At 49.7% G+C, this 25,507-nt stretch overlaps 1 protein-coding gene across 1 annotated transcript; it reads left to right on the top strand.

Annotated features, from left to right (window-relative positions):
• Nucleotides 1–12,798: 12,798 nt before the first annotated feature.
• Nucleotides 12,799–19,295, top strand: LOC144141103 (tubulin beta-4B chain-like). The gene is made up of 6 exons (XM_077672630.1): nt 12,799–12,870; nt 16,540–16,648; nt 16,925–17,035; nt 17,353–17,797; nt 17,889–18,325; nt 18,867–19,295. The coding sequence occupies exons 1-6, from the start codon at nt 12,814–12,816 to the stop codon at nt 19,046–19,048; spliced, it is 1,341 nt and encodes a 446-aa protein (XP_077528756.1). The 5' UTR covers nt 12,799–12,813; the 3' UTR covers nt 19,049–19,295.
• The last annotated feature ends 6,212 nt before the right edge of the window (nt 19,296–25,507 follow it).

Below are 25,507 nucleotides of genomic sequence, written 5' to 3'. Positions count from 1 at the left end.
CTACACTAGTATCACGCGAGGCAACCATTTGCCCTGCAATACCACGCGAATAAATAAACGACTGATTTTTGTGAATGGGAACAATAAACCAACTTAACATGGTGAAAATGTCCCACTACCTCAAAATGACTAACACCAAATTTACCCACTCGAGGAAAAGAATGACAAAAATGAAGAGTGTTGTAGATATAAAAACTTTTTATTCTGCGGTAGGGCAAACTTTCACAAAAAAAGAGGCTTGTGCTGGACAAAAGTGAGTTGAGAAATTTTGGGAAGCATTTAGTGCACTACTTTTCTGCAGCACACACCTTGTGTTTATCCGGATATATTACTACAAGACCAATAAACTAGACACCATTCCGAATATATGCAGCGAGAAAAATGAATATTTCCCGATTTCTGAAACAAAATGATAATACCCAGAGAATAGCGCGATAATATAAGACTTCATTGGGAAAAATTCAAATATTCAAGCAGAGCTACCTGACAATTACATGGGCCAATAACTCGTCAAGTGTGCCCGATGCAGCCAACAGCCTAAACAAAACGCTCAACACATGGCGAAGGCGCGCAGAGCAGAAAGCAGGTCACGAGCGCCGTTATCTGTTATAATGTACGGGCTTTCACGACCGTCCGCTCTAGTCTGACGCAACGAACGCAAAAGCCCGTGATTTCATTCAATTGCCGTCGCGGGCAACAGAAAACGTCCAGCGAAGCAACCAGTCGGGTAACGAAAATCCCTCTCGAATGCTGCAATTTCGAATTGAAAAGCCCCCAGCGAAAAGATACATCCAATGAAAACACGGAAACCGTTACGGGAATATACTCACCGAGTTCGCTTTCACTGGCGCCGGGGCATTGGTCCAACATGCGAACTTGACGCTGGTCGTAGAAGAACGGGCCGTGCAGCGCTGCCAGTCACAAATGGGCTCGCCGCAGCCTCCGCGACTCACGCCGACAAATAAGTATTGTAACAGCAATCCTCGCTTCATCGTAGGGGTATCACAGCGGTAAAAAGGCTCGAGTGGCGCGAAAACGCGGCCACCGGGCCTGCGGGCGCCGCCATTTCTCTATATCCCGTCATGCAACAGAGAAATCAACGGCCGCCTGGAGAGAAGGCGCGACGAGCATCTCTTATAGGTTACAGGGCGTTTTATAGGTTACAACGTAAAGGTTACATGTCAGATTTTGTTGATGTAACCTATAAATCATTAATGTAACCTATAAACCGCTTTTAACTTCACGCTTGTAACCCTTAGAATGGACTGGGATAAAGAAAACATCAAAATGGATCCATTGTAACCTTTATTTTATAGGTTACATCCCTTTAGAAGTTACATTATGGGTTACCAGGATTAGAGTGTAGGCGCGGTGCTTATACAATCGAGTCGACTTATAACGATACCGTTTATAACAATATATCGGATATAACGGTGAACAGCTATGGCACCGTCAACTTTGTATTCTTTCTATAGTAAAACAAACCGCTTATTACAATTCTCCAGCGCCACGATATCGGATATAACGATTGAATCCGGTTATATTGTGCACCAAAATTGCAACAGTGACGACTCTAATGACGTGGTTGCGCAGCCTACTCAGGTAGTGTCTTCGTAGGAGGCCCAATGCGTGACACAGTCCCTCGGGGACTTTGTTTCCGCCAAGGACATTAACCTCAGCTAGGTGAAGCACCTTTTGAGGCTCTTGGAAAAGGTTCGCGCTAGCTTCACACGCGGCAAACAGCGGTGACCGATTGTGGTGTCTTTTCCGCAAATTAGTAGTACAGTCGAACACGGATATATCGAACTCGAAGGGGATTTCGAATTAGTTCGATATATGAAAAATTCGATATAAAAAAATAAAGGCCCCGAGACCTTACCTGTGGCGGACGATCACCTACAATCGGCACATTCAAGAATGACAACTAATTCCGCACACACGATGCAACGGAATGTTTTATTTCCGTGAAAAAAAAATCGCTTATCTTGGCCTGCTTCTTCACCTTCGAAATGAAGTTGAAGACGCTGGCCTCGATCTTATCGAGGCTGTCCAGGTGCGACAGCCCGGTTCCCTCCATGTCGCCACAACAACGGCGAATCAAGCCGAACGCTGCCGCCACTTCGGCGGCGGAGTACGCGCGTGTAGCCGCCGCCTCGTTCGGACGATCTTCGTCGCCACTTGAGCTGTCGGCCTGGGCATCCTGGGTCCCTGCGACCGCAGCTACAATGTCCTCGTCAGCGAGGCTCGCAACAGCCTGAACATTGCTGTCCACTTCCACGAAATCGTCCGCAGACACTTCGGGTGGAACGGCAGCCGGGAAGAGTGTCGACAACTCGCAAAACGCGTCGTCTATGCGCTCTTCGTCGCCGTCTTCACCGGTTTCCGCAAGTTCCGCCGTCCCGAAGCCTGCCTTCCGGAAGCAGTTGGCCACTGTGTCCGTCTTCACGTCTCGCCAGGCGCCCGTCAGCATTTGAACGGCACCAAGCAGGTCAACCTTCAGCTCGGTGCCCATGCGGAGGTTGACCAGCAGCTTATGAAGGAGTCGCCTCCTGTAGCCCACCTTGAAAGACTTGATGATGTCCTGGTCGAGCGGTTGCAGCTTCGCTGTCGTGTCGGCCGGCAGAAACTTCAGCTAGATGTTTTTGAGCTCGCAAGTGGTGTGGTGGGCCGAGCAGTTGTCCACAAGAAGGCAAGCGCGACGCTCCGACTTGCCCAGCTCGACGTCCCACGCTTGCAGCCATTCTGTGAACAGCTGACGCGTCATACACGCCTTCTTGTTCGAGGCGTAGCGAACGGGGAGCTGCTTACAGTTCTTGAAACAGCGCGGTGCCCTTGCTTTCCCGATCAGAAAGGGCTGGAGCTTCCGAGACCCATCCATGTTGGCGGCCAGCAAACGCTCACGCGGACTTTACTAATTTTGCCGCCGTGACACGTGCTGCCCCGGACGTCGAGAGTCTTGCTCGGCAGCATTTGCCAAAATAAACTGGTCTCGTCGGCGTTGAAAATTTCAGCGGGTGAAAACTTCGCCGAGATTTCCGGCTACTCCTTCGTCAACCACTGCTGGATGTCCTGGCTGCGTACGGCTTCGCTTTCGCCAGAAATGGTTTTGCCGACGATGTTGTAGCGTTGCTTAAATCGCTGAAGCCAGCCGGTGTTGTCGCCGAAATTGTCCTCACCCAGTGCAGCGGCAAACCATTTGGCCTTAGCCATCAGCATTGGGCCATCCACAGGAATGTTCTTCGCGCGCACTTCTAAAAACCAGGCATAGAGTGCCTTTTCTACTTTCCCGTGGGCAGTAGCACGCACACGACAGGTTCCCGACGTTCGCTGCTCCGCCGCCTTTGCCTTGATATCCGGCTTGTTCTTCAACAAAGTGCTCCTCAGAGTGCTGCGTGGTATCCCGATATCGTCCGCCACCGTCCAACTTTTTTCGCCCGCCTCAACTCGCTGTATGGCTTTTAACTTCGTCGCAAAGTCAAGGTTCCTCCGCTTCTTGACGCTGGCCATTGCTACACGAGAAGTCGAAAATTCAAGCAGTCCGCAGCGCCTTTGCACAGCACGCACGCAAAAGAGGAATGCGGTGGTACGCGACAACTAAGGCAAGTGAACTCCGCCAACAAAGCGCACGCCGCGGCACGCGAACAGTCGCGGTGGTGGCGATGGCTACCCGGGCTGCCTGCTAGGGCAGCAGTGATGTACGAAAGGCGTCAGCTGTGGTTGGCTGATCAAAACTCACAAAACATCAACAACAAAAAAGAAAGAAAAGGCGAAAGGAGGAGGCCGCCGGCACAGTCCGAGCCCCCGAGCCCTCACGTTTGTCAGGCGTTTCGGGTGTCGGCGGATGCGCTGTGCCGCATAGGTGGTGAAGGTCGCGGGGCGCAGCGAGTGCCGAAGCGCACCTTCCAGCTCGCGCGGCGTTCGATATATCCGATGGCGGGTAAAAATACCGTTCGATATAAACGTGCGAATTTCTATACTTTTACAAAGGATTTTCAAGGGGATAATTTACGAGTTCGATATAGCCGAAAATTCGATATATCCGTGTTCGATATATCCGTGTTCGACTGTAGTACCACCTTACTGGCATGCGAATGAAATGTTTTGAGCTCTGTTCCATCTTTTGATTTCGCAACCTGCTTATAACAATTATCGGTTATAACGATGGGATTTTCTTGGCACTTGGATACTGTTATAAGTGGACTAGACTGTATTTACGGATAAAAGCGGTGAGAAGGGGTTTTAACAAAGCACATTATACCAATTTGTCGCAATCTTGCCTTACAACATCTATGATTTTACATGGTTATTTGATATGTGCTAGACAACTGTTTAAAATTGTGCCTTTTATCGTTCAAATTAGTAAAATGTTTCCGTTATGATGCAGTGGTTTACTTCTGGTGTAGTCTCTCTCTCGTCTTGTGATGCATGTGCATTAAAGGGACACTGAAGTGAATTTGTCAAGCTCCCGTTTTTGCTTGCACTGCGTAGACTGACTCAAATTAGCACACTTTTCATCGTTTATCCGGTTGACAAGTCGGTAATTATTTTACAAAGCGCGAAAGAAGAAAAACTACCATGCGCGGTTTGCGGCGGCCGCACCAACTAAAGGCTGTTACGACGGGAGGAGACGCACCGTGATTGGACGATGCCCAAGGTTAGCAACCAAACAAGTTCCGGTTTCGGTTCTGTAAAACGACGTGCTTGACATCCGACGGCATCGTTGGATGGGCAATACCTCAGTAATCGTCGTCCCGCGCTTCTGCCATGTTGTAGACTGTAAAATGCATAAGATAAGCCTCCCAGGACGGCTTGGAATCGTAGCAATCACTATCCGAGGCGTACGCAGTGGATGAACGCCCTCCGCGTCCCCGCAGACGCTCAAATGCCATGCGCTTTTCCCCTATATTTGGAGCTTGCCTCACTCATGCCTGTATCGTAAAAATCGTGTTCGCACCAGGCCAAGGGTCTGTTTGTTCTGGCCTGTGCCCACTGCCCGCAAGCAGTCGGTGCTTATGGCAACAGCACGCCAACGAGAACTCATTAGCGCACCAGTGTCAGCCTACGCGCGTTCTGTGAACTAGTTCATGGAGCAATGAACGTTGCGGCCTAAAAAAGGGTGAACTCAGAACAGAAAACATCGGGGGAAAACGACAAAGTTAACTTATAAAAAAAATGTACCAGTGGGGATTCGAACCCGTAACTTGCAAAACACTTGCAATGACATATCTAGCGCTCCACACCACTCGGCCACGGGCGAGGGCTGCCAACCTTGGAAATATAAGGTCTATAATGTATGACCAGTTTACCCTTTTATTTAGTTTTCGCATTTCAAGCAGCTTAGGTGACTATTTGTTGTATAGGTCACCGGTAAAAAGCGCAAAGGCTCATGGGAATGTCGTCTGCTACCGCCACTTGCTGTTCGAGATCCCTCCTGCCTTCCCGTACGCCTGCGTGTGCCGGCGGCTGTCAGGCGCGTGTGTGCGTGTTGTTTATTTGTCACCGGGTGCTTACCAGTCAGATAAACCCCTAGTAGGGTCAATCGTTGTTATTTATGGAATTCCCGGTGCATGAGCGTTTTTTCCCCGGTGGAAACAGATAAACAACAAGCACACACGCGCGTGAAAGCCGACGGCGTACGGGAGGCCAGGAGAGCTCCCGAACCGGAAGTAGCGGCTTTCCGCGGGAGAAAACAATGCACCCATGAGCCTTTGCGCTTTTTACCGGTCACCTGTTGCCCTCGTGCAGTAAGCGTCCCCCAAGTTCCCACAACATCTCACGTCTAGCAATTGCATTTCTTACACGGAAAAGCGTTCGCAGATGCGTAGTCGTGCTGCTGACCCCTGTGCTTGTTAGCCCAGCGCAAGAAAGTGCTTCCCGCATCCTAATCTTACGCTGTACGGTAAAAGTATCAGTTGATTTTATTTCCTTAGTACCTATATTGACTTCGCTGACACTTCTCCCGCCTTCAAGTGGCCTTATATTTTCCTACTGGCGTACCAGTTAGCGAAGCGTCGCATGGGCGCTTGTTCAGCGCTCGTGTGAAGCGACCTTAACTTGGAGCTAGATACAGTGTACAAACTAACGAAGTAAAGAAAGGCACATTCTTCCATTCACAAACGTGCCCTGGCTTCGTTTCAACTGCGCGAACTGTTTGCGACGACCCGTCGGCGAGCGGCGGACGAAACGCTGGGCCGACTGACTCTGTCTGAAGGCCGGGGAGCCCGTGCAGGCAGCCGGGCTCCCCGGCTGCCTGCACGAAAGCTCATCTCGTCCGGACGTCCCACGAGAACGCCACAGAAAATGGGCGAGGGTGCAGAGAGGAGGACAGCATTTTCGAATTGATTTTTCTACTAAATAAATTCGCGTCAACACGCTCAGAGTGGTCGAAACAGGGCCTAGAGACTCCGGACTACAATTTGCGCTCGTAATCCCGCAATGTTTACGAATCACTTCCGTGTCCCTTTAATAAGCATATGAAACTTCATTTATAAAATTCCTTTGTCAATGAAATTAAAGGAAAAAAACGTGCTTTCTCGTTTTATCCTCCGAATGGTCTGGAAGTTCGCTTACAATATTTTTACCCCCTGGCACGGCGCTGCAACGAGTTTGCCCTCATGAAGACAAAATGCTACCGATGCCCATGGGAAATATAACTAATTCTTTTATTTATGGTGGACGTTTCGCCATCGACGGCAAGTTATTGGTCCCCGCATTGCTGCCCTTAAACTATAAAAATAGCACACGGGACGGAGATATACATCACAATGCGTTAGTAGCGATGTCTCATCAACTAAACGTGTTCTTCGCAGGGGGAACAAACATGGCGTCGCCCGCCTTACAACCAAAGGCCGAGGCAAAACCACGCAAGCGTGGCACGGCGTAGTTGCACAACACGCGCTCTTGTAGGCCCGGACTGATCGAACAGTGGTAAAAGCAAGCCAGCCGAAAGAACAATTCGTCGGGAGCTAAAGAACCGAAGAAGTTCGGCCGCTTACTGGCCTCTACAGCTCGCACAGCCAGCGGCACCGTATGTGCTTCCGGCAGTGCCTTAGACGCGGCGTGGGCAAGCAGCACCGCTATGGCCTCCACGGCGGCAGCCTGCAACTCTTCCTCCGGCAGCGATGCATTGCCGATGCGACTAACGGCAGCGTCGAGCTGTAAGTGGAGCTCCGCCAGCGCCCGGTAGATCGACGGTGGAAAGTCAGTGCTATTGCGATGACCAGACCGGAAGTCCTCGTGAAAAAAGAAGGCGTAGTTGAACAGCCCGACTAGATTCCTTGCGGCCTCAACTCCAAGGCCAGCCATCCGCGCAGCCAGCGGGTAGCGAGGGTGAAACTTCGGCCACAAGACGTTTACTAGAGGAATTCTAATTTCGCGAGCCGCCACCGCTCGGTAGATGCCCACCGTTGTCAAATGCGGAACGTGCACGTAGCTGTTGTTGGGCTTGCGCATGGACTGCTTCAGCTGTCGCAGGCTGTACGTCGCCACAGTCTGGTACATTTTAAAGAAATTTGAATCGTGCACGTGAGGAATACCCGCGTACATGCGGTCAAGCACCAACCAGGGGACCGACATGTTGTAGAAGTTCATCGCCAGAGTGTCGGCGTGGGCAGACAGACGCTGCCCTGCAGCCCTGTCGTGTCGTGCCATCGTTGTTTCGATTACCGAGCGGAGCGTGGCGAACGTAGCGAATATCGCTGCTGCGTCACCCAGTTTTCCTTCTGTCTTCGCCTTGAAGAACGGCATCGGCAGAACGCCCAAGATGAGGGCGGAGCAGCGAGCGCGCACGAAGTCTCGCAGCCTCTGCGGGTGCCCCAGGTCTTCCATGAGCGAGGCCGTCAGGTAGGGAGACACGTACGGGGCGAGGTACCAGACGACATAGGCGCCGGCATAGTTCTTGAATGCCGAGGCCATTTGAGCGTCGACAAGGTGCCGTGCCCGGAAGCGGCGGAACATGAGGCGCTGCAGGCAGATCACGGTGTCTTCTGGCCACTGCTGCGACTCGTCCGGCAGGTGCCTGTTGACGGCCTGGCGGAGCGTGACATCGCTGAAGTTGATATACTCTGGCCGCTGGACGATGTCGAAGCTGTGGCGGAGGGACAGCTCGAGCTCTCTGTGCGTGGTGAGGACGTTTCGGATCATGCTGTCGTAGGACTGACCCGTGCCGCCCACACGTTCCGCACAGCGACGCAGGAACAGTGCCAGGTTCTGCCGCTTGACGAGGTCTGTCATCTGGCGCATCCAAATTTCTACCGCTCCATCCAGCATGAGGTAAAGAGCGTTCTCTCTCGGCCGACGGAGGTGGCGGCCCACAGCGAAGATCCACATTATGGGCAGGTTGTACTTGAGCGATGCCCCCGCGATCATGTCCAGCAGCTCAAGCTCGTTGGTGGCAGAGCGGGCGGGCCACGGCAGCCGCAGCTGGCTTAGAAACCACTGCAGCTGGGATTCGTCTGGCTGCTGTTGGTGGCAAGTGACCATCAGATCCCCCATCACGTTCTGTACTCCGAGCGGGCGGTTGCGGTTTTGGCCTGCCAAGAAAATCGCCTCGCGGAGAAAAGCGAGGTCGTGCACCGCGTCGTACTTGATGGTGGGTGTCATGTAGACTCGCTCAACCTCGGGCCAACGCCCGCACACGTGCCTATAAAAGTCGTCGCATGGTTTCACCATTGGGTCTTGACTGTTCCGAAGGTCGTCCTCGACCGACAGACAGGAGGCGCCCTCGCAGTGGACCATGGTCTTCCACACGGCAACCGGGGCGCCAATCAACACCGCGGCAGAGGCCAGTCCCAGGCAGGCGACGAACGCAAGGTGGCGTAGTCTGAAGAGCCCCTGGGGAGGAACAGCGGGATTCGTCTGACTCTCGTTGCTGTTCCTCATGGCCATGAGGAACCTCGCTAGCTGGTAGACGGCAGAGGTTCGTGGTCACGACGCGGCGCGGTTTGCTCGGGATGCGAGCTTGATTGGCCGCGACTTCGAAGCCGCGTTTGGTCGGCGTTCTGTAGCCAGATGTTCGGGAAGAGGTTAGCTGAATAGCCGCGATGCGTTCGCTTAGTAGGTTCAAATGGTTTCCTCGAGCAGGTAGACTGGGAAATGGAACAGCCTCAGAGAGCACGCGAGTGCCTGCAGATGCCTTTCTTCTTCTTCCACACCGGAACGGTTTAGAGCGCTTTTGATGCGTCATATCCCTCCACTGAGAAGGCGTAAAGCCTAACCTACAGGGAGAGCATTGAAAGGGAAGGCATGAGACAGGGAAATGAGAAAGAATAAACTATACACAAACTCCGTGCCTGAAATTTGCTTTGTTAGTCTTTTCCAAAACCCATGCACGCCCTCTCTGCGTAAGTCAAGCACTTAAGAACAACGTGCTGCACTGATGATGATCCTTACATTGGAGTGTGTGGACAACGATCATTGGGACCCACAGAATGCCCGCTTGTTTGGATGGTCCAATAGGAATGTAATTTATTCAACCGCAAAAATGGGTAGCACAACGTGGCATATATTAATTGTACGGCAAAAGGTCGTTTAGCTAGCTGCAGCGGTCGGGAGCGTACGCACACTGGGGCTATTCGACATACAGTCTCTGACTGACCGCGGATCGTCCGCGGGTATTCCGAGGATTCCCCACGACACAGAGATGTATGGGTAGTGCGAATGCCGGACCGCTCATCAGGAAGGCCGCGGTGAGTGCGGGACTGTATATCGACTAGCCGCACTGTGCGTACAAAACAAATAATACTACCGCGCAAGCGTTGACAACGAAGTTCTAATGCTGGCTGGGGATCGTCAACGTGATTAGCCTTCCATTACGCCTATCAAATTTTTGGGGGGCATGAATTTGGATTACGCAAAAATGGATATTTGTAATTGTACCCAAATTTATCTTTCGGTTTCAAGTCGCTTGTATTCTTGAATAATCTCTAATTGTTCTGCCGTCCTTTCCATAGTAGACTTTCATTTCCCGCCCTTTTTTTCTGGAAGGAAAAGTATTCACTTGGGGTCCAATCGGAGTACCATAAATAAGTTGCCTTGCCAATTCCCCTTAAGGTTAGTAGCCAAAAACTTGGACGGCACCACCATTGTCGTCGTCGTCGTCTTCTTCTTCTTCAAAGCACGTAAACAGACTTTGTCGGTGCTTTTATTTTATTTCCGCCATCGAGCGTTACCAGAAAAGTCAGCCTAGCTGAACGCACGTGAATGTGCACCTCGTCAGGAGCGCCTGGAGTCGTCCTGGTTTGTTCGTGGACCTGCGCCACGTGAGGAGCATCGCAGAAAAACTAGAAAAAATACCCGAGCACACGTGAGCCTGTGCCCCGTGCGGAGCGCCCGGCGTCTGCGAGATTTACCTTCGAGAACACTGGTATTATGCGTTTGAGATCTGCCCTTTGGCAGCATATTTTGCACATATCGCTGAGTGCCCCGAGGTACTACTAGCTATACACAAACTATGGGCATGCACAGAAAACCAAAAAGACAAACAAATAATACACATCTTTAATAAGGAGCAATGGGAGATGGCGCTGCTCAGTTCCGGAAAACTACTACAGCAACTACTGATCCAAAAAGCTGAGGACGCCGCCAGAGGTCAAGGACTCCTGGCCGAAGACTGCAAAGGACGGGGCACTCCCACCCCTTACCCGTATATCTTTCGTACAAAAACAATAAGTTGTCTCTCACCCGACCTCCCTCCCAATCCCCACCCTTCCCCTTCACAGTGGGCGGCGCAGCTGTCCAGCTCTGAACCCGGCTCCCAGCTTAACCTGGTGAGACGGGCCCGGACTGCCAGCCAGAGCCAGGGACTCCTGGACTAAGGAGTCTCCCCACTGGTCTGCTCTCGCGTGCTGTTCCACTCGCAAGTTCACGTGCGTTCGCACCTGATGTGGGGAGCACAGACGCCAAGTTCCCGCAGGTGGTTGCCGAGGTTTATAGCGCGTGCTAACGCGGTCCCCTTTGAAAGTATAGGAAAAAGCGAGTTGGGCATGCCAGCCGTGGAGAACCTTCGGCGGAAAGTTTTTGAAATCCATGTGAGGTGCAATAGCCGGTGCTCCGAAGAAGCGAGAGGTGCGCCAACGCCGCTGCTGCTGCTGAAGAAGAAGAAGAAGAGGAAGAAGAAGAAGAAGAAGAAGAAGAAGAAGAAAAAGAAGAAGGAGGAGGAGGAGGAGGAGGAGGAGGAGGAGGAGAAGGGGGAGGAGGACGTAGGCATCGTGTATCCAAAATGATACTCTGCATTTTTGCTCCACTTCGAATTTATCAATTATTTTCTTCTTGCTTATAGATCTATAATCCTTTCCGACCGCTATAATTATACGCAATACAAGTAATTATATAAGGAAACTTTTTTCTTTTCTTCTCACACCAGTGATGACTGGCCAATACCCTTATTAGGTAGGTACCTTATTAGGTAGGTACCAAGGCACCACAACAAAAATGTACAGGCGCTTTCGAAACGAATTCCCGTCCAGTTCGCATACATGACCGGCCTCTTTTTGCAGCTTCAAGATTAAGACGATATTGACATTTCGACGCTACTCGTTCAGATGCACTCCTATCATTCGCAGAGTATCAACATTTAAATTGTGGGTTCATTTTTGCGATTCCGGCACGACCTTCACCAAGCTGCACTGCATGATTTCAAGGCTAAATTTCTATCTGTTTAGAACAGGGCTCTCACGTACGAAACTATGTGTGCGGTGCCAGGTCCCTGGAACAATCGAACTTTTTTTTTCTCGCCTCTCGCCATTTCTGGGCAGCTAGACAACTGCTTTTGAAGGACCCAATTGAGCATTTAGGGTTAACTAATCGTTATTAGTATTATTATTATTATTATTATTATTATTATTATTATTATTATTATTATTATTATTATTATTATTATTATTATTATTATTATTACTTTTTCGGTTCCACTTATACATTGGCGCAACAAAGTTGGCGTATGCAAAAAGGTATATATATAATTGTATTCAAGATTTTCTCTCAGCTTCGGGACGCTTGAATTGCTGAAGGAAACTAATTGATGGGTAATTCGGGTTTTAATCACATCAAGGTTTCATATTACTTCATTTGTCTTTCGGGAAATAAATTAGTATTTTGAGGTCCTCACGAATTTCAACAAGCGAATTATCCCTCGCCAATCTCACATGTGGGTACGTGCCAAAAACTTGGAGGGCATCATCATCATCATCATCATCATCAAATTCCCGTGACCGAACTAGCCAACCAGAGCGTTGGTAGTGGCCCTCTCCGCGTATTTCCAAACGCTTCGCTGCACAGAGCAACCACGTGACATGTCGGTTCGCGCGATAGAGAACGGTAATTCAACGTGGTTATTGGCTGCGCCCCAAGCCTAAAGCGACCTAAAACATACCAAATCACCATTATTAACAAAAACGACGTATAGATTTCAGTCTAGAAAAAAAATGAAATGTAGAAATAAATAGGCAATGAAAAAAAAAACAAGAGATAGACGTGCTGGGGCTCGAACCCAAGCCGTCAGCGCCAATACTCAGTGCTCTACGTCAAGGCTACAGAGCCAGAACGGCGGGGTCGTTTTAGCAGGCGTTCAAACGAATAGCGCGAGCAGTGACATCACACATGGCACGTGGGTGCTCTGTACAGCGAAGCGTTTGGAAACACGCGCCCTCTCCGATTGGTGGCCGACGCAGGAGTTGAAGGATTAAGAGCAGGCGGAACCCGGTCGAATCACCCATTCTGGCCGCTGCTCTCGCGCCGTAAGCAGCTGCTGGGCGCGGGATCGTCGCTGCAAGTCTTCGTGGTCTTCCTTCAGTTTCCAGCGCTTCCGGATCCAATATGCGAGAAATCGTCCACATACAAGCCGGACAATGCGGCAACCAGATTGGGGCCAAGGTAAGACCGCGCTATTTCGTGCCGCATTTCGAGGTTTTTGTAGCCGGCGTGAGGCGAGGCTGCTAGGCCTAACCGAATGCCTCATTCGCGCTCCTGACCCCGTTTCCGCTGCGGACATCGGCTGTCATTGCTGGCGACTTAGGTGAGCTGCTGAGTGTTCTCTTTCTTTTAGCGGTCGCCTGCCAATGCGAATTTTTGCCCGTTTGCTTTTCCCATGGCCGCAGAGATAAGCCATGCCTGTTTACATTGCCGGCGCCATGACTTGACTGTAACCGTGAAGTCACAGTTGCCCTACGCCCTGGACGACTGTATGGTTTGTTGGCCGTGTTTTGTGTAGCAGAATTTTTTTTCGAACTGTTGCCCCGCCTTGTTTTTTTTCTGCACCGTGTTTTCCCCCTTAAGGCCTATTGGATTGCACGAACACAGCAAAGTGGTAACGCTTGAATCGTTTTGAGTCGACAATACCCTCAGCCGAGTTTTGCGGCGCCTCGGTGCAGTTGACTCATTCGCGTTGTTTCTTTTACATGCTTAGCTTATTTGCCTACTCAGTGCAGCCTCCTGCGTTCTTTATCGTCTCTCGCTAATCGAGTGTCGGTGTCCGAGCTGATTTCTGCCTTTTTAGTGACCGTACAAAAAAAAAGGTGGCAGAGAAACGTGCTCAGCTAAGCTGAACGGCAGGCGAATCACCTGCTATTTGAATGCGGCTGCTCCCTAAACGGTGTCACGTCGTTACAGTGTGTTAAGAAGTAGTGACGCCCCCGTGACGACGGCACGTGTTCATTTTCCTCGTCTGCGGCCAAAAGGAAGCACCGCTGCGTAGGCTTACCGGTGAAAAGCGGCCATTTTTCTCTAGTGGACTTGTCGTTGACCAATAGGTGTTGAGGTTCACCTGGTTACACGTCGGCAAAATAAACCGGGGCACGGAGCTCATGACAAAATGTATTGCCGCGCCATGTGACGTTGCACTTCTGGTGTCGACAGTCGAGACACCGTTGTGCGCGTGCGCGTCCAACCCACTGTGTACTGCCCTGTTTTTCTTTCGCTTCAAGCGGCCAAGCTGATAGTAATGAGCGCTTTGCGCTAGGGGTAACTTCTTGCGCTACACACGCTCGCTTGGACAAGCTTCGGCGGCGAACGGCGAGGGTGAACCTGCTTTGCTTTATCTGCCTGCCTCTGATTAAGGACGCATTGCAACGAGATTTCGACATCTTAGTTTTAATGGCGATAGCATTTGTTTCGCTGTATAAACGCGAAACTTTTGTCTGTCTGTGTCGGTGGATTGTTGGTTTAACGCGCCGACGCAACGCCAACGCCGGCGATGAGGCGCGCGCCGTATACGTAGAAGGCTTTGGATTAATTTTGACCACTTGGGCACCTTAAACGTGCGCCGAAATCTCGTACTCACGGGCGTTTTGCTTTTCGCCTCCATCAGAAAAGCGGCCTGCGCGGCCGGGAATCGAACCCGCCACCTCGTGCTCAGCAGTAGAACGCCTTAGCTACTGAGCCACCGCAGCGGGTATCGGCGTCTGTGTCAATTAATTAAACGCGTATCACAACTTCTTACTATTCCTGTTCTTTTTTCAAACGCACGACCACGCCGATCTCTGCTCGCGTTTTTCCTCGTGGATACCCTTTTAGTATTTGTGGAATGTGACCTATGACACTTTATTCAAATATTCAATTTCTCGCCTCAATTCCATTACGTTTTGTTGTGCTCATCCTTGATTAACAACCAACTCCATGTTTTGGGCAAAAAATACAAAGACGCGATGGGGTATATGTGGCACAAGATCGCCACCGACACCGGCAAGACATATGCTATCTGTTAGATCAGGGAAGAGCGAGCAACGCACACTTCACCCTCGCGGTTCGCCGCCGAAGCGTGTGCAAGCGAGGCATGTTGGCACAGAAAGTGACCCTAAAGGGCAAACGCTGAATGTGATCAGCTTGGCTGCTTTAAGTGAAAGAGATTGGACGCGCACGCGCACATGGATGTCTCGACACGAGAAGTGCAACGTCATGTCGCGGCGATGCATTTTGCCACCCGCTGGCGTGCCCCGGCTTATTTTGCGCTTTGAAATTGCTTTCCCGCCTTCTGCTCACGGCGGTTCCTGAGTGTACAGTCGGGATCAATTTGAAAGTTATCGCGGGAGCGCCGACCGACCGCGACGACAGCGCCTTTGCGTGACACTTCTTAGCATCGGCCACAGCGAGATTATGCTAGGTTTGCTTCTCCCTTGGCTGTTCCATGCAGTGAGCGCACTGCCGTCAGAAACGATAACGGCCACGTTCGTTTCTTTTTTCCTTTATTCTTTTCTCCCATCAGCGATATACCTCACACTGATACGCAAGCCTTCTCAGGGCAACTATGTCGGCATGCAGGGGCATTGTAGCCCAAACAAAATTGTAATTTGCTTCCGCAATGCCGCAACGTTGCGGAATCTTCGGTGTTATCAAATTGCCGAGGAACGAAACGCGGATACGTCATCCAAAAAGGAATAAAGAAAAGTGTGGCAGTCGGCCTTTGCAGAAGAGGGTGAGCGAATTGTATGCAACAGCCACGGAGTGAGAGAGGGTAGCATAATCTCATCTACACGAATGAAAAAAAGTGCCACGGAACGGCGCTGTCGTCTTTCCTGGTCGGTGCTTCCGCGACAACCTTCTAATTGATCTTGACTGTACGCCACGCTTATGGGCTTGTTCTTCATTTTAGATGCGACGCATCTCTTTAACTCGCCTTGTCCCTCCATGCATGCATCCGACGTCCATCCGCACGCCTCTCCTCCATTCTCCTCGCCACGCCAGCTGCGCAGTAACGCCGCTCTCACATCAGCGCCATCTTGCGTTAGCGCTCGCTCCCCTCGCCATGCCAGCTATGCGTCAGCGCGCGTTAGCTCTCGGTTAACACATGCGCATGCGCTACTCTCTCCCATTCCCCTCACCGTTAACGCGAGGTACATATAAACGCGATAACTGCGCCGCTCCGCTCAGTCGCTCCACCGCCGCCGCTCCGATGACATCCGATGACCACCGATGATTTGAATGGAGACTAACAGGTCTGCTACCGCGATGGTCGGCGCAACCGTAACAAGCACCGCCCAGATGCGTCGCATCACCCCATGGTTTCCCCCGGCGGAAAGATGTGGTCAATTTTTTTTTTCAGAATGGTCCCCTTTTAGTGTCTGAGCCGCCTGACATCCACACACTGTCAAAATCTAGTTTCAAAGTGGTTGTCACGTAACTGACGCTGCTGACGAAGTCATTGTTGTAACGCGCATGCCTTTCGGCGAAAATTTTCTCTCTTAAGTCCATCGTATCTGATGGGAAGGCCACCTACAGGGCACTGCGAAATGAGTCAATTATGTTCCAGGTTCATCCATGTTAATTCGCCTCGTTTATCCGATGGCAGATAGCTGAACTTTAGCATATCGTTTGACGAAATTTGCATCGCAAGTGGGTGGATCGAGCTGCTCCTTTCACCATCTGACGGCTTGCGCACTGGATTCATTATATGCAAGTGGTACAAATATGTGTCGGATAACACTTTGCCTACAGATTTGTTTTTACTCCTGAAATCTGCCGACCTTAGAATTTGTTGAATAAGTGCAGCCGCCTTCACGTATCTGCACAAAGTCAGGTCTCTTCACCCGTCCATCTCACTGTGTGCAGTTCTGGGAGGTTATTTCCGACGAGCACGGCATCGACCCCACTGGCAGCTACCACGGGGACTCTGACCTTCAGCTGGAGCGCATTAACGTCTACTACAATGAGGCCTCCGGTAAGGCTCGTGCTTTCTGCACTTTTTTTGTGACCAGTGGGACACCTCCTTCAATTAGGGGAATTTTATTAACATCGACAAATAAGATTTGCGCAATCACGTCAGCGGTATTACTTTTACTCTAAAGGGCTTAGCCTATTTCGTGATTATCTCTGCTGCACATCCATCATTTGCATACCTTTGGCCCAGATCATTTTATTCAGACACTTTTTGTCTTGGCATAACTTGTGGCGAGTGCCTGTATCAGCTGAGCGTGCCCCTATTGCCTTTTTGCAGGAGGCAAATACGTCCCGCGGGCTATCTTGGTGGATTTGGAGCCCGGCACCATGGACTCTGTGCGGTCTGGACCTTATGGCCAGCTCTACAGACCTGACAACTTTGTCTTCGGTGGGTACCCCCAATCCTTGTTATCCTTGCCTTCACTGACAGATGGTCCTGGTCTAGTATTTTCTAAATAAAGCCAATGATTACACGCCTGTGGTTCATCTCTTCCCTCGACCGTCCTAGTTGTCCCGTTTCAGATCTCCCTCTCAGTTGCTTATTTCGCGAACACTTCTTTTCCACGCACGCAGTCGCTATTTGTTCGGCTTTTCCATGGTTCCCAAAAGCTTTCCTTTCCTTAGATCTATGCTAGCCGCAGAGACTTAGTATTTTTGCCTCCAATTTGAAAAGCCTACTTATTGTAGTATGTTTCTGCCTTGCAGGCCAGAGCGGTGCCGGCAACAACTGGGCCAAGGGCCACTACACTGAGGGCGCAGAGCTGGTTGACTGTGTCCTCGACCGCGTGCGGAGAGAGGCAGAGGCATGCGACTGCCTGCAGGGCTTCCAGCTCACCCACTCCCTCGGTGGAGGTACCGGTTCGGGCATGGGCACCCTGCTCATCTCGAAGATCCGGGAAGAGTACCCGGACCGCATCATGAATAGCTTCAGCGTTGTCCCCTCTCCCAAGGTCTCGGACACAGTCGTGGAGCCTTACAACGCCACCCTGTCGGTGCACCAGCTGGTCGAGAACACCGATGAGACCTTCTGCATCGACAACGAGGCCCTCTACGACATCTGCTTCCGCACGCTGAAGCTGACCACACCCACTTACGGGGACCTGAACCATCTTGTCTCTGCCACCATGTCGGGTGTCACTACGTGCCTTCGGTGGGTCCCCCTGTAGATACTTCTTAGTTCCTTCCTTTTGAAATCAATCTTTTTATCTAACGCTGACTGCTTCCCTTTTTTACGCACGCAGGTTCCCTGGACAACTCAACGCCGACCTGCGCAAGCTGGCCGTGAACATGGTTCCCTTCCCGCGGCTGCACTTCTTCATGCCAGGTTTTGCTCCGCTGACTGCCAGGGGCACGCAGCAGTACCGGGCGCTCTCTGTTCCCGAGCTCACCCAACAGATGTTCGACGCCAAGAACATGATGGCGGCGTGCGACCCTCGACATGGCCGTTACCTCACTGTGGCGGCCATCTTCCGTGGCCGCATGTCCATGCGGGAGGTGGACGAACAAATGCTCAATGTCCAGAACAGAAACTCCTCGTACTTCGTGGAGTGGATCCCCAACAACGTCAAGACAGCTGTCTGCGACATTCCGCCTCGTGGTCTGAAGATGTCTGCCACCTTCATCGGCAACAGCACCGCCATTCAAGAGCTGTTCAAGCGCATCTCGGAGCAGTTCACCGGTACTTCCTGGAATATTTTTGCTCGTTCGTTACTGAAACCACCTCCGTGGTACATAATAATGGTAGTTTCTCACCAGGCTTGTACACCATTCTGTGGCATAACTGGTCTGTACAAAACGTGCGGATGTTCTCACAGCAAACCCTAGTGCAAAAGATATGTCTCCTGTTAGTTCGGTAAATGCTTCTTATCGGGACGTGATTCTCGAGGCGTGCTCCACAACTACGCTTGTGCTAGCAGGCACGCCGTAGTGGAAGGGGCCGGATTCATTTTTACCGGGCCATTCCAATGTTAGTCCCCATTGCAGTAAACTACGATGACGATTAAAAGTCCTCTCTTAATATCAGGACGACGGCTGTCACCAACCGACTTGCTTGTGCTATTCTACTTATTTGGTATGCCCTCCAGCGACACCGCTAGTTTCAATTTTTTACCCAGAGAGGCATCGATTGCATTCATGGCTCTATTCAGAAATCAGTGCACCCCTCCACTGCTCAGTTATCTTGTGAGCCATCTCACCTCTTTTTCGTGTTCTCTGCGCAGCCATGTTCCGGCGCAAGGCCTTCCTCCACTGGTACACCGGAGAGGGCATGGACGAGATGGAGTTCACCGAGGCAGAGTCTAACATGAACGACCTGGTCTCCGAGTACCAGCAGTACCAGGAGGCGACTGCCGATGAAGAGGGGGAGTTTGAGGACGTGCCAGAGGAGGATGTCAACGCCTGAAGCTGCCCGCATTCCATTTCTTTTTAGACCTGCTTGGGGGTCCTTTCTATTTTTGACCCTTTTTTATACTTTGAACTTTTTTTTTCACTTCCCTCCCTTTCAAAGTTTTTTTCTGCCTTTGTTTCTTCCCCGCCTTTTTTCCTACTTTTTTTTACTTCCGTACCTTTAATTCAAAGCTTTGTTCTGCGTTTTTTTCTTCCACACCTTGTCTTCTGCTTTTTCATGAATAAATTTTCTTCCACCATTTCACGCTGCTGTCATTACGTACTTGGTCACTGCATCCACTGCAATATAGTCATCCTTCCACGGAACTTCTCTGGTTTCGCAAACGCTCAGCATTCCTTTGAGGGAAGCTAAAGCCTGCACGCAGCTTTTGAAGAAAATGCCAAATAGCTGAACGTTAGTAGTGAGTGTTACTGTATTGCTTGCGGACATCTGGTAAAATAACGCCAGCTCACACGGACTGAGTTAATAGTGAACACTTCTTTTTCCTACGTTTGGGTAAGTTTGCGATGTTTTACGAGATGTATTGACAATTTGCCAAATTCGGTACGAAATTTTCAAGGGCCACATTCGAAGGCGGAAGGAACACATACTGGATATTCGAAACCTCAAAAATACCGAAGAGAATAACGCGATATTTGAGTCGGCTCTTAAACGAATATACTGGCACTGTTCAAAAACTTCCTTTCGAAGAACGGCGAGCGCAGTTCCAGCACTTGCGATCGACCGTCGCAGATATTCGTCGTCTTTCGCCGCTACGGGCGACGGGCTTTCCCGCAAAGCACCGGTGACGTGCGGGTAAACTAACTGGGGGGAACAGTGCTCAAGAGGGCTGTCTCGCATCTCCTTGGCCTAGAACCAGCTCTGCCCTCCTGCTTCCTGTTCCGCGTCCTGATAACATCTTAGTGCTCAATAACCTAGTTCAACATTCCCTAGATAAGAAAACATCGCTACGTAGGGTTGCCACCCGGTCGGTTTTTGACCGGCCCGACTGGTTTTTTAGACAGCGAAACGGTTGCCGGTCCATACCGAAAACCGGCCGTCATCTGCTGTTTTTTTGGCCATCGGGCCACGATTAGGATAGTTTTGGCATTCCATAAACGTCAATTCAGCAACTACGACGATAAATATGTGCCGACAAGCTGCGCAAGGTCACGTGAGCAAAGAAAATACGTCACGTGTTTCCAGACAATCACGTCCACATTATACCCTTAGTCACTTTCTGCGCAAATTTTATGCTGATTTCTCGCTAGGAAAGCGCTACAATAACCGGCATTGCGTGGTAAAAAACAAAAAAAAACGATAAGAAACACGTGACGTCTGTTTTCCAACCCAAATCCAACCTTCTATATGCCCCCTCCTCTCCCCCCCCCCCCCCCCCCCCGCCTCGGTAGGGCCGTTTTTCTTTTTGGGGAAAGGTGGCCACCCTATCGCTACCCGCTTGTCACATCAAGTGATGCGCAAACGTGACATTTCTTTTTAAAAGCCTATAATGTTATTTTTTCGGAGTAAGACATATAGGAACAACCATAAACTTTTATGATTTCGTACTCCTATATATAGCCACCTAGGATAATCTTTCCTGTAAAGAAGGCATTGACACTGCAACACTGCGGGAGCTTAAGTTTTTGCCGACCGCGCACATTTATTATGCGCTCGCGTGAATTTTTGTCTTATCTCATTTTACACATCAAAGCAATAGGAGGGGGTAGTTGCTCTTTAGGCAATATTTTGGCATGTCTTTATGTACGTTTGAATAAGGCTACAAATGTCCTTCGTGGAAAAAGCTGAGAGGCTAGTTCGTGTATTAACCAATTGGGGCGCAAGGATTTTGCTCAATAGTGACATGAACGGCAATGTGTGTTAATCTGCGGAGTGCCACCGCAAACGAGCGTTCGACCGATTCCCTACGGCGTCCCTTTAAATGTGACGCATGAGTTCCAATCGCACATAATGATGAAAACTTAGTTTTTAAAAAATGTTGTTGGAAAATTGAAAGCGTACTGTGATGACAAATTGTGTAGTCTCGTTCGTGTCCGTTTTTATATACCCATGATTTTCGTTTGTGTTAGTATTCACGAGGGCGGAAAATTTCGCCCTAAAATTGGCGAATACATGAAACATGGACAAAAGTGTCCGACTGGAGAGAGCTATCCTAGCTTTTTATCTTTCCTTTCCCGCTTGAAAATGATTGGAGCTTAGATTTGCAGCAGAGGGGTTCGAATATCTGAAACTGGTAATACTTCACGCATAGTGTTTGCTATTTGATTCCATTCATGGCGCTGTTTTAGCGTTCAAAGTTTACGCATGACAGAGCCATAAAAGTTGGCCCTGCCACGCGACATGCCCCTTCTGGCTGGCTTTTTCGCACGACGTGAAGGCTGTGCAAGAAAGCCTACACCAGGTAGAGAGAGAGAGAGAGAGAGAGAGAATAAACATTGTTAATTTCAGACTTAACTGTGCACGATAGTGAGAGCACCGGCGCAGGGCGTCTGTGGGATGCCCGGGTCCTTGTTGGATGCCTCGTGCCCTCTTTATCAGCATGCGCTAGGTCGAGAGGTCCGTACTAAACAGCCGGCCCACCCACTGCTCATACGTGGGACGGCGTCATTCCCATACTAGATGGTACAGGGTGCCTGGCGGGGGGCATACTTGGCAGGTGCTATAATATTGGTTGGGGTAGATATGGTGGATAAGGGTACAGCTGCGGGTAGGAGTTGGTCTGTAGCCGGCGGAGTGTGGTCGCTTCGGCTCTAGAAAGGGGGGACTTGGGTGGAGGGAAGTGTTGACGCTCGTGTCTGAAGTGAGCGAGAATGTCCGCGTAGCCATTCAGTGTGTGGGGGTCCTTCTCCGTGTCTTGGCTCTCTTCGGAAATGGCCCGGAGGGTGTGTACTTGGGCAGCGGCGAGTGCCACCTCATTTCCGTCGAGAGCTAGACTCGTGTCCACAAGCCCAAACGATATGGATGTGGGGAAGCTGCAGGATGGTATTAAGGATCTTGAGGGAGAAGGGTGATATGCGGCCGAGCATGGCAGTTGCGGCATGCTACGTGCGAGTCCGTAATGACTGTATGTTTGGACTCCTGAACGACGCAGTCAGTTGCAGTTTATTTGAAGTGGTGATATTCATGAAATTCCTCTCCAGGGGTGCACACTTGCTGCCGACAGTCGTACAGATACTGAAAACCCTCATTACAATGACACTCGAGGGACCCAAGAAACACGTCTCTTGTGATTAAAAAAAAATACCAAGAGAGCTATACAGTTGAAGTAACTCCCTTTTTATACGTCAACATGAAGGTGTGTTTTAACACGTCCACAGGAAATATCTCAGGTTATTTGCAGTAGCTTCAGTGACTGCAGATTGTACTAGCTTTCTTTTTAGAGCTAACGAACTTCGCATTGCAAGCTACAATAATCTTAAAGTGCTCCCAACATGAAGGTGTGTTTTAACACGTCCACAGGAAATATCTCAGGTTATTTGCAGTAGCTTCAGTGACTGCAGATTGTACTAGCTTTCTTTTTAGAGCTAACGAACTTCGCATTGCAAGCTACAATAATCTTAAAGTGCTCCCAGATGTTGGTAAGCCTTAGCTGCCAACACTTTGTGCCCTGCAATGCCATCATTCTCCTCCTCTGGTTCATCCTCTAGGACAGCGTTTACTTGCGTGAGGATCACATGACCTGTGAGCTCTTCTTCAAATAGCACAAGGTACACATCTGCAGGCACAAACACAACAGATTCTGCAACTTCTGCTTTTGAATGTGCAGGCTTAAGCTTGTTCTTCAAGACAGTTTGCCACAGGGACCTTCCATACAAAATCCCTTTCTTCTAATGGAGACTCAAAAAAAGTTGCCATTAGTGACAGAGTGCCTCTTGTGCCAAGGTTTTACTGCAGTGTTTAAATTCTGGTGGCCTTTTAATACGACAGCCCAAATTTTTCCCAGAGAAAACAATGCAATTTCGCCAGGACTTCTCAGAAATTCATATCATCGAGATACCACTGTACTTTCTTCTTTGCTAATTTGTCTAATTGTTCGTTAGCGTTACATGGGTAAGACCTTTCAGTATGCTACAAAATGCAAACTTCTATTAGGGTAAGATCAACAAAACAACACAATCAATGGGTCCTTACACAGACTCATGTTGCTTGTACGTCTATTAAAGATAAAAATTCAAGAAATTCAAGGATTTTCAAGGGTCTGTGAAAATTCCAAGAAATTTCAGCAATCTTGAAAACAAGCTTTTCAAATTTAAGGGTTTCTCATTCTTTCGAGTACCTGTATGAGCTGTTCCACTATTCACTCTAATGTGACTTGTGACCATTAGGTTACCACGTGAAATTCTAGTTTAAAAAGTTCGTTATCCAAGTTTCTGCCCAGGGTAAACTCAAAATAGGACTTTGTTGCTGACTAGGTGGTTCACGACCCACAAAGAAATAAGCCTGAGCAAAAGACGAGCACGAAAACAGAGAGAACTCCTTCTCTTTTATATGATAAAACCTGTAGCCTTGTTTATGACAATCCACTCTGTCTCTCTCTCGTCAAATCATGCACTTTACGCTGCTGCACATTATTATTGTACAAAACAATAATTCCAACCTCAAATAACCCCCCATTTAATTTTTCCACCTCCAACTTCTCTTATTTCACATTCAGAGTTGACTCCAAAGCAGCAACCATGCATTGCATGAACAAAGCAACAAACCTGTTGTGCGTATTGTTTATTGGCGCAAGGGCAACTTGGCGAAACAGTACTACATGCCGGGGTCTTATACTCTTCTGGGTATTGAGTACAAGTTCATACTTCTTCAATGTTCAATTGTCAAAAAATAATTTAGGGGGCTGTTTTACTAAACGCAAAGGATTGGAGTAAAAGACGAACATGCTAAAAACTAGAGAGGATTAATGTGAATGCAGTTCAGAGTACTTTCATCACCCACGCGGTGATGAAAGCACTCTGAACAGGAGAGAGTTCAAAGGGAGTTCAGAGGGAGGGAGTTCAGTGGGAGTTCTGAAGTGGAGGGAGTTCAGAGTACTCTGAACTGGAGCACTCTCACTGGAGCGATTCGAAGGAATGAATATGCGCTATACAAAATGGTTTGTAAAAATCCGACATTAAACAAGTATTCTAAAACTTGATTACACGCAAACATAGCTTTGTCTGCAAGAAAGTCTGCTGGGTGTATTGGTATGTCGAGAGAGAGAGAGAGAGAGTAAACTTAAATTAAATCCAGAAAATGCTTGAGAGAGGCGTCCTCATTCCAGGATGCCTTGAGCTCGGGCCACGTCGACAGCCCTTTCGATAAGGGGCAGCCGATCTTCGAGGCCGGAGCTGGCCTTGGCTCTTTCCCAAAGCTCCGTGGAAAGGTGGATGTTAGGGAGGTCTAGGGTAGACTTAGCACAGCCACCCACTTTGTGTCTGAGAGTCCCAGGCTCTCCACAGAAGCAGCAAAGTGGAGAAAAGTGTGTCCGGTCAAAGAGGTGAAGTCTGGTGGGATGTAAGAAGGAGCTGACCTGCAGGGCATGCAATAATCTTTCCTGATCCCTCAGTAGCGATTTTTGGGGTGAAGAGTATGTTTTACGGGAACAGCCTAAAGTGCTGCATGATTTCGTGGTTGATGACAAGAGTTTGCATGCGCTCGGGCTCGGCTTCAGATTCACCAGCGCTGGCTCGGCGGGTCAAATCTTGAGCCATGAGGTTGGCGATCTTGTTGCCGGGGATTCCGCTGTGAGCTGGTGCCCATACAATCCTGACTGGTCTCGTTGGTGGTCTCTGATTGATTAGTCGAAGTGTTGTGACGTGCAAGCGACCGTTGGCGAAGTTGCGGCACGCCTGCTGGGAGTCTGAGATTATAACTTTGCCGTCCCATTGGCTAAGCGCAAGTGCTATCGCCGCTTCCTCGGCTTGGAGAGGGTTGTGTCCGGGGATTGAGATGCTGCACCTGTGCTGCTTATGTGGAGTGTGCAGAGCTCTGTAAAGTGAGTTTTTGTTTCCCTGTGGGTACAAGTCTACCACTTCCTGTACGCACACAGTGCCATCTACCTACTGGCTCACTTCGAGAAATCCTTGTATTGTTTTCAGCAACTCCTAAAAGAGTCCTGATCTTCGGCATCAGTAACCTAGGAGTAGAAATACGGGTTTTGGCACTGAAGACGTGGCTTCAAGCCCCAGCATTCCAGATATTTTCGCTAAGACCCGTTCCTTTTATTTCATGGTAAAACGTTCCCTTCGCTGAGTTCTATGCAATCCTTTCAAAAAGAGGGTGGTTTGATATTTTTTTAGGTCGCTTTAGGCATGCAGTGCGGCATATCAAAGCACTTAATTAACTTTCGGCATCACACTGCACTTCCTTGCATTGTACGTATTTGAGAACGAAATATCACATCTGGGAGAAGCCTGCGTCTGTAAGCATTGTGTTCTGTGCATTCAGCAAAGATGGAACTAAATTGAAACT

The sequence above is a fragment of the Haemaphysalis longicornis genome, unplaced genomic scaffold, assembly GCF_048455015.1.
Source record: "Haemaphysalis longicornis isolate Haplotype H1 unplaced genomic scaffold, Haemaphysalis longicornis Haplotype H1 scaffold_6, whole genome shotgun sequence".
NCBI classification, from domain to species: domain Eukaryota; kingdom Metazoa; phylum Arthropoda; class Arachnida; order Ixodida; family Ixodidae; genus Haemaphysalis; species Haemaphysalis longicornis.
This window is presented reverse-complemented; position numbering and strand designations above follow the sequence as displayed.